Source organism: Zingiber officinale, chromosome 7B (genome assembly GCF_018446385.1).
Source record: "Zingiber officinale cultivar Zhangliang chromosome 7B, Zo_v1.1, whole genome shotgun sequence".
Classification (NCBI taxonomy): Eukaryota; Viridiplantae; Streptophyta; class Magnoliopsida; order Zingiberales; family Zingiberaceae; genus Zingiber; species Zingiber officinale.
The window spans coordinates 100,192,587-100,201,405 of NC_055999.1; the positions used below are offsets into that span (position 1 = coordinate 100,192,587).

At 38.9% G+C, this 8,819-nt stretch overlaps 1 protein-coding gene across 5 annotated transcripts in view; it reads left to right on the forward strand.

The window, feature by feature from the left end:
* The first annotated feature begins 2,457 nt into the window (after window positions 1–2,457).
* The window catches only part of LOC122006517 (putative pentatricopeptide repeat-containing protein At3g01580), a 10,354-nt gene continuing 3,992 nt past the window's right edge, over window positions 2,458–8,819 (forward strand). For 2 of the 5 annotated variants that reach the window (XM_042562049.1, XM_042562051.1), the window contains exons 1-2: window positions 2,458–5,282; window positions 5,396–5,587. In XM_042562049.1, the coding sequence (XP_042417983.1) occupies window positions 2,609–5,068 (2,460 nt within the window). In that variant the 5' untranslated portion in view covers window positions 2,458–2,608 and the 3' untranslated portion in view covers window positions 5,069–5,282; window positions 5,396–5,587. The other 3 variants (XM_042562048.1, XM_042562047.1, XM_042562050.1) reach the window with 3 other exon arrangements.

Below are 8,819 nucleotides of genomic sequence, written 5' to 3' on the forward strand. Positions count from 1 at the left end.
AAATACAACCGTAGTGAGATCCAAGTCCTCAAGAGAGGTTGCGACATAATTCGCAGCATCCTTTGGCCCCTTGGTTGGCTTCTTTGGGCGTCTGCAGTCCTTGGACAGGTGTCCTGCCTTTCCACAGTTGTAGCAGGAGCCTTTGAACTTCTTTGCTTGAGCCTTCTTTTTGAACTGCTTTGGCTTTTTAGCGTTCGGCTCGACCAGGTTGGACATTTCGTCTATAGTCCGCTTGGTTCCTCTGGAGTCGAATAACTTTCGATTATCCTCCTCTATTCGTAGACTCGGGATCAGGTCTTGCAGCCCTATCTCCTTTTGCTTGTGCTTTAGGTAATTCTTGAAATCCTTCCATGACGGAGGGAGCTTCTCAATTACCGCAGCAACTGCGAATGTCTCGTTCAGCTTCATGCCTTCGGCGTCCAGATCATGCAGTATTAATTGCATATCTTGAACTTGAGATGAGATGTTTTTTGAGTCCACCATCTTGAAATCCAGAAACCGACCGACGATGAATTTCTTCAATCCAGCATTTTCTGTCTTGTATTTCTTCTCAATGGATTCCCACAAAGATTTCACCATCTCTAGAGAACAATATACGTTATATAACGTGTTGTCCAAGGCGTTGAGTATATAATTGCGGCACAGAAAATCTCCGTGAGACCATGCATCGCTAGCAGCCTTACTACCTTCCGTAGCGGCTGGCGTGTCTTCGTGCAAAAATCGTACAAGGTTTAGCGTTGTTAGATAAAACAGCATCTTCTGCTGCCATCTTTTGAAGTTGGTTCCGGTGAATTTCTCCGGCTTTTCTCCGTGCGGAATGGTTGTCGGAATAGCGGTCGGAACGGCCGTCGGAATGTCGTTGGTAGCCATATCAGTTTGCACGAAATATCGTTTACGAGCTAGTGTTCGACACTATCTCCGTAAACGATATTGCTCCGCTACGGTGCTTAACGGATTGTTGCAATTCGTTCCCAAGATACAATGACGACGAACGTCTCGGAATCGTAGCACTCCGACTTCCGAGACCAGCGAACCTTCTAGTAGACTTCTTGGACTATTGAATGCACAAGATGAGATGAATGCTTGAGGAAGAGAAGAGAGGATTGAGTTAGTATTCCATCATCTGGAGGGTTCTATTTATACTGAAAGAAGAGGTTGAGTGTCCTTTGGGTGAGTGGATGTGTTCCTTGGGTTGGATCGATCTAGATCATCCATTCTGAAGGGTTGTAACCTTCACCAAGCCCACTTCAATCTCATCCATCAGATCTGAGGAGTTGTGACCCTCAAATCCCGCCTATTGTCATTGGCCATCGGATCTGGATCCATTGATTCGATGCTTCAGATCAAGTCTCATCCCAAGCCGTCAGATCGTTACTCTTTGCGATCCAATGCTCTAGATCGCATCACAAGCGATCCATCATACATATTTGATCAACGTTGATCAACGGTAGCCATCCATTCCCTAAGTCAACTGTCCAGTCATCTCCCTTTGCCCACGAGGATGCCGCATAGGTGCTGCCACGTCAGGTACGAGCCTGACACGTCACTCGAGTGCTACGTAGGCACTGCAATGTCACCTTGAGCATAAATTTAAGCTCCTCAATGCTCCTCGCGAAAGTGCGCCTACAAAGCGCCCATTGCGCACGTGCGCGAGTGGCGGGCTCACAGGTGCGAGCACCTGCTCGCCCTGGGCTAAGGGAGCACCTGTCCTTTTATTTTTGTGTTAACTCCATTAACATATCTTCATTAATAAGTAGAAAATACACATCGAGAATTTCCGATGTGGGACTATTCTCCCATGCACTTTATTAATGAATAATAAATGTTATTTTGGGTCGACTTTAAACATTAATTTCTCATTCACCCTTAATCGGTTTTGAGCAAATTAATAGTCTAAATCTATCTACGCGAATTGTAGATTTCAATTTTGAAGTCAATTACGACTTTCAACAATTGATGGTTTCCTTCCTAAAAATCGTTTTGGTCCATTTAAGGTCCCAATATCCAACATAAGGTTACCGCCCCTTAGGGTTTTCCACCTGCCTAATCACAATTATGACGTTCTTGCAAACTCATTCAGCATATCAGATAACAAATAACCTTAACTTTGAATCTCTTTGTCATTATCAAAATTAGGATTCAATCATCGGATACTTTCCGCAGTAATACATAATTTATCTGTAGTTAACAATATTGAACTGTTTAAATGAGTAATATCACTTCTTATTACCTATAATATGTAAACTTGCAAGGTGTAACCTCGTGAGTATAATAGAATTGGTACTCGAATAGACCTTATCACTAGGGAGACATAGTTTAAGATCTAAATACCATTTTAGATTATCTCTGTAGGCAGATCGTTGGATTCAGATGGAATAACTCCCTATGATTTATTGTATTTCAAAATAGTATCTCACTAAAGTGATCGCCCCGAGATGATGCATAAGGTGTAGATGGCGCAACGTGGCGCGGAGGAAGCGCGCTCTGCTTCTATTGGCGGTCTATTCGGGTCCCTTTTCTGTCCGGATCAGTCGTCCGTTATCGTCCATGTTTTAGGCCGTTATCCGGGAAGAGTTTACGACCTACCGCGGTGCTTCAAGCTAAATGCATGGCTTGTGCTCTCCGGATGAGCCTCCCGAATCCATCTCCCCTCCCTCCCGGAACCCAGAACAAGGATTGGAACGCGATCCTCAGGCACCATGCCAGACTCAAGAACGATCGAGCCATCCTCGCGACCTTCGCCCAAATGGAGGCCTTCGGCGCCCACAGCGACAGGATCGCGTTGCCTGTCGTCCTCAAGGCCTGCGCGGCATTGCGGGAGGTCGATCTAGGAAGAAGTGTTCATTCTTCCATAGCTGGAACAGACTTGGTGGACGACGCGCGTGTCCGGACCGCGCTCATCGACTTCTACTGTAAGTGTGGGTTCCTCGACGATGCATTCGACCTATTCGATGAAATGGCGAAGAGAGATTTGGTTTCGTGGAATACCATGATCTCTGGATGCACTGGAAATGGGCAGCATAAAGATTCGATTTTGCTTTATCTTAGGATGAGAAGAGACGGTCTGAGGCCGAATTCTGTGACCTTGGTTAGTCTAATTTCAGCTTGTGCTGAGTTGGACGAGTTTAGGCTTGGGCAAGCTGCGCATTGCTATAGTTTGAGGAATGGGATTCTTGATCTGAATCCGTACGTTGGGACATCTTTGATTTGTCTTTATAGTAGGTTTGACATACAATTGTCTCGCAATGTTTTTGAAGTGATGAAAAGAAAGAGCACTGTCAGTTGGAATGCTCTCATAGATGGATATTTACAGATTAGTGATTTTTCTGAAGTACTGCACATATTTCTTAAAATGCTAGTTGACAAGGTGTCTCCTGATTCTGTGACATTCTTGGCTGTTTTGCAATCATGTGGAGGAATTGGTTGTTTAACGTTGGCAAAGCAAGTGCACCAATTTGTTGTTAAATATGGCTTCTCCTCAGATGAGTTTGTGGGGAATGCATTGATCGACATGTATGGTAACTGTGGGCATTCTGAATATGCAAGTCTTGTTTTTCAAAATGGGCTAACAAGGGATGTTGCCTCCTGGAATGCTATGATATCTGCATTCAGAAATTGCTTATTCCATACTAAAGCATTTGGTTTGTTTAGCCAAATGCAATTTGAAACTGTGAAACCAGATACAACTACCATTTCATTGATGTTTTCCATATGTGCTCAATGTGGCTGCATTATGGGAGGCCGACAATTGCATGCCTATGCCATAAAAAGAGGAATGGCATGTAACACTTCTCTTGATAATGCATTACTGTCTATGTACGTGGACATGAACATTATTGCATCTGCCATCGAGATTTTTAATGGGATGGTTAATAAAAATGTTATTTCTTGGAACATATTGATCATGGGATTGATCAATCATGGGTTGACAAGCCAGGCTTGGGATCTCCTTAGGAAAATGCAACAGACAGAAACTAAACCAAACTCATTCTCTATGGTCTCTCTTCTCGCAGGGTGCAGAGACAGCTTGCTCTTGAATTTTGGCAGGTCTATTCATGGTTATGTGATAAGACATGGCCTCGATATCAACCCATCTCTCTGCACTGCTCTTTCAGATATGTACATGAACTGTGAGCATGAATTAGCTGCAGCTCATATGTTTTGGGGGTACTCCGACAGAGATTTAATATGTTGGAATACTATGATTGCGAACTATACTCAAAATGGAGAACCCAATGAAGCTATTACTCTGTTCTACCAAATGCAATTGGAAAGGGAACCAGATGCAGTTACGATGATCAATATTCTTCCTTCGTGTGCACAATTGGGGAATCTTTTGCTAGGAAGAAGCATTCATGCTTATGTCATCAGAAGGGAGCTTGGTCTGCCACTCAACAATTATTTGGGCAATGCTCTTCTTACCATGTATGCAAAATGTGGAAGCATAAGGAGTGCCGAGTTGATATTCAGGAACCTAGTCCAAAGAGATATCATCTCTTGGAATGCAATGATTGCAGCATATGGTATTCATGGGCAAGGTGAAGATGCACTTAGCATATTCTATGAATTAGTAGATGATGGTCAGAGACCCACAGGTGTGACTTTTGTTTCTCTTTTATCAGCCTTCAGTCACTGTGGTATGGTTGAAAAAGGATGGAAAATTTTCCATGCCATGAATAAGGATTATAACATACCTCCTGATGTTGTTCATTACGCATGCATGGTAGACCTTCTTGGTCGAGCAGGCAACCTTGATAAAGCTAAAGAAGTGGTCCACCTAATGCCCTTGGAACCAGATGCTAGTCTTTGGAGAGCTCTTCTTAGTTCTTGTCGAGTATTTCACAATGTTGAACTTGCAAGTGCAGTTGGAGAAAAGCTATTTGAATTAGAACCCATGAATATTGCAAATTACATACTTCTCTCCAATATTTATGCTGCTGTTGGAAATTGGGAAGATGTCAATACTCTGAGAACTAACATCAAGGAGAAAGGTTTAGAAAAGACTCCAGGTAATAGTTGGATAAACATAAAAAACCAAGTCCAGTCTTTTACTGCAGGAGACAAATGACACTGTCAGCCTCAGTAGTCACACATGCAACACTAGAACTGTTGGTGCATGAGCTTGTGGAAAATGGCTATATACACCTTATTCATGTTCGATGTCTCAGAATGTGGAGTTTGAGCAAAGGGATCATTCTAATTTACTACTGTGAGAATCTAGCAACTTATATAAGCATTTAAGGTTCACAAAGTATATGCTAACAGAAAACATCACTGCCCTGGTAATTATCGATGTTTCTATTCGAGGCATAATTACCTCTGTTTACAACTGCTTTTTAATTAAAAAATATTACCAATGTTTCAGCAAGGATTTTCAGTTGGATTGTTTTTGCAGGAAATCTTCACAAGATTCTAAGCCATTTTATTGTGCCATCAGTTATGTAACGTCTCGTTATTCATAAACTATAAGTGGGAATTCACCAATCAAGATGTTCTTCCTAGTGAAGCCGGCGAAACACATAATCATTCAGGAACAAAATTAATTTATTTGCATCTTGACTTCTGAGACTGAAAACTTTTAATTATGGTAAGTAATCTGAGGATTCATATCTACTTGTCTATTTTTAATATATTACTCAAGCAGAAGAGTTTTAATAGATGATCTGCATTTAAATTTCTCATAAAAAAAAAATATGGAACCACCACATTAGCGGCCCCCCTAGAGCCAGCCCCACGGATATGGAGGGAGGTAAATGCAAGTACACAACTGAAAGCGTATGGCCAGGACGCTAACCCCAGGCAATGACACCCCGAGGATCGAACCCTAGACCTCTCGGCCACGAAACTATGCGCCCCCAGATGTGCTACACCCTGGGGACTTGCATTTAAATTTCTCATGCTTATACCCTTTGTGTACCTCATCCTTTCATTGCTAGTTAATGAATTTTGCTTATATTTTGTTATGAAATCTATTGTATCCTCTCATTGCTAGTTTATGAATTTTGCTTATATTTTGTTGTAAAAATTTGGATTCCAATCTGTCTGGACAATACCTGGGATCTGATTCCAAAGAACAATCTGCTCAATTAATGCATGATATATCGAATAGTTTGCTTATATCTGGAGCTAATTTCAATCATTAGTCTACTAAATGAGGACCTAGATTTTTCTTATTTTGGCCATAGGAGATATTAATATTCCTAGATTAAAAGGCTGGAAAATGTAACAGTTCTCTAAAAGATTGCAGTAGTAATAGTGAACTCCGATACTGCAATTTGCTGTGCAGTAATATATCGCCACAGATATATTTGTCTATTATAGGTATTAAACATGTTCGAGCAAGGTATTTAGGTCTAAGTTTTTAGAAAGGGTTGGACAATATGGTTACTAAGTATTGGTCACCTAAGTGGGAGAACAGCATAAGTTTATAACAATCCATTATATTTGCCTGTGTTTTCAGTAATCTGTTTACTAGGTTTTTTAAAAGATTTACATTTTGGTATCAGTGATTTTCATAATTTCTTGAGCTTTGGGCTAGATATTGTGAAAGATACATGAACCACAAGGAATAGTGGAAATTATATCTGTATTTTCCTCCAAATAATATTGTTTTCTTTTTCTCAAAATTAACTCAGTATGATGCTTGTGGGGTTTTAAAATAAAGCACATGGGATGGAAAGAAATGTTTGTAAATTGCATACATGTCTCTTTTGGAATTCATAAACCAGTATGAGTTGGTGGTTCTATAATATTTGTTGTTGCATTTGAGGTCTTGCTAAGAATCATGAACTAGTTCATTCGACAGAATCTAAGGCCAACTAGACTTCCATCTTTTTTGCTACCACTACATTTGGTCAAAGACATTATGTTTATAAAGGTGCTAAACAAATGCCCTCCTTTTTACTAGTTCAAGGTAATCGAACATTTTAAGATACAGCAGTTGAGAAGCTTATTGAGTTCTTCCTTGCAGCATCCACCCTGAGATGATAAATGTTACAGATTCTACCACTACATATCCAAAGATGTTTCCTTCTAAGCAAAAGAAGGATATGTATTACAGTATTAGTCTCCATCTCATCTCCCTTATTATAGTGTTGTAAGTCCTTATCTTATTAAACCTCTGTTCTCTGTCTTATCTGTTCATTCAGGAGTTATGGCTTAACCATACAACCTCCAGCTATTCTCACAAGTCGCAAGAGCAGATGATGGCAGGATCTTATCGACCATCAAATCACTGCTGGAGGCAAGTACCATTTGAGTCGTAAACAGAAATCAATGTTTACGCACACCCCCTCCACCTCCCCTCTCTCTCTCTCTCTCTCTTCCTGTCAAAAGACGCATGTAGCCTCCTTTTTATTTTTTTTTATTTCATTTAATTCTCATTTAATTTTAATTTTTAATTAATTTTATTTAAAAATAACTCTCATACAATTATATTTTTAATTTTATTTTTTAATTAATTTAATTTATTATTTTTTATCAATACTTTATTTTTTAATTTTATATAAATTTTATTTAGTTTTTATTTTTTAATTAATTTAATTTATTATTTTTTTATCAATACTTTATTTTTCAATTTTATATAAATTTTATTTAGTTTTTATTTTTTAATTAATTTAATTTATTATTTTTTTCATAATACTTATATTTTTTCAATTGATTTTTTTTTATTTTATTTTTTTATTAATTTTTTTAATCAATTTCTTTATCAATTTTTTATCAGTTTTATTTTTTTTAATAATTTTTTTATATGTTTATAATCTTTTATTTATTTTTAGATTATATTTAAAATTAAAAAAAATACTACCAATTAATAATGAACACATTCATAATTTAGAAACAAACATATTTTTTCCAAATAAAGAGTACATGTAATAATACAAAAAAAACATAAAAACATATAAAAATAGAAATCTTAATCAATATTGCCTCCAAATTCTGCTCTCGATGCATTTGGTGGTGGTGCACCTATTACTTCGTATCACAAATGAGTGTGTGTCCTGTAACGAGTGACCCATCCTTTAGCTTCATACGATGAATGTTGTCACCACCAAGTTGGAATGGGTGGTACAGGATAATGAGGATATAAGAAAACTCGTACGAAGTGATTGCCAATATGAGCAATAACTATTTCTCGACACTCTTGGTTTGGAACTGGAGGAGTTCTTAATGGCAAGTGAGTAAAACAACTTCCAATATTCTCACCAAATGTATGAAGTACAAGATTATACCTTGATGCAATGGCAATTCCCAAAGGCATAGCGTCTATCCAATATATTTATGGTGCCCACTGCTCGAAATAATTCAATGAGAATAATAGATTGGTTACCAAATTTGGATCTGGATAAAGTTGATCATATAGATCCTTATTTTGTTGAATCTCTTCTATAAGCTCAAATCGTACTTGAACCCAACCTTCTTCACCATACCCAATTAGTGCAGCTATTGCCCTGAATCCACAATGACCATCAGGTTGAACATCAACAGTGTGAGAAATATAACGCTGCAGAGGCACAGGTAATTTCTCAATATAAGTATCACGGATGGGTGGAACTGGAGAGTGATCATGGGTCGTTTGAGTATTGCGAACCTTCGACCCTCTTCCACGTCTTCCTCTCCCTTGAGATGTTGCAGTCGGTTGAGAGACCCTAGATCCTGAAGTGGATACTTCTCCGAAAGAAGATATGCGGCGTCCACTTTGCTCATCTCTACCCGTAGGTCGACCTCTATGTTCTGTGTTGTATGAAGGAGCTCGCAATGTACTTTGAGATGAATCAATCATATCAAGAAACTTGTTTATCATATGCTCTCGCATATAT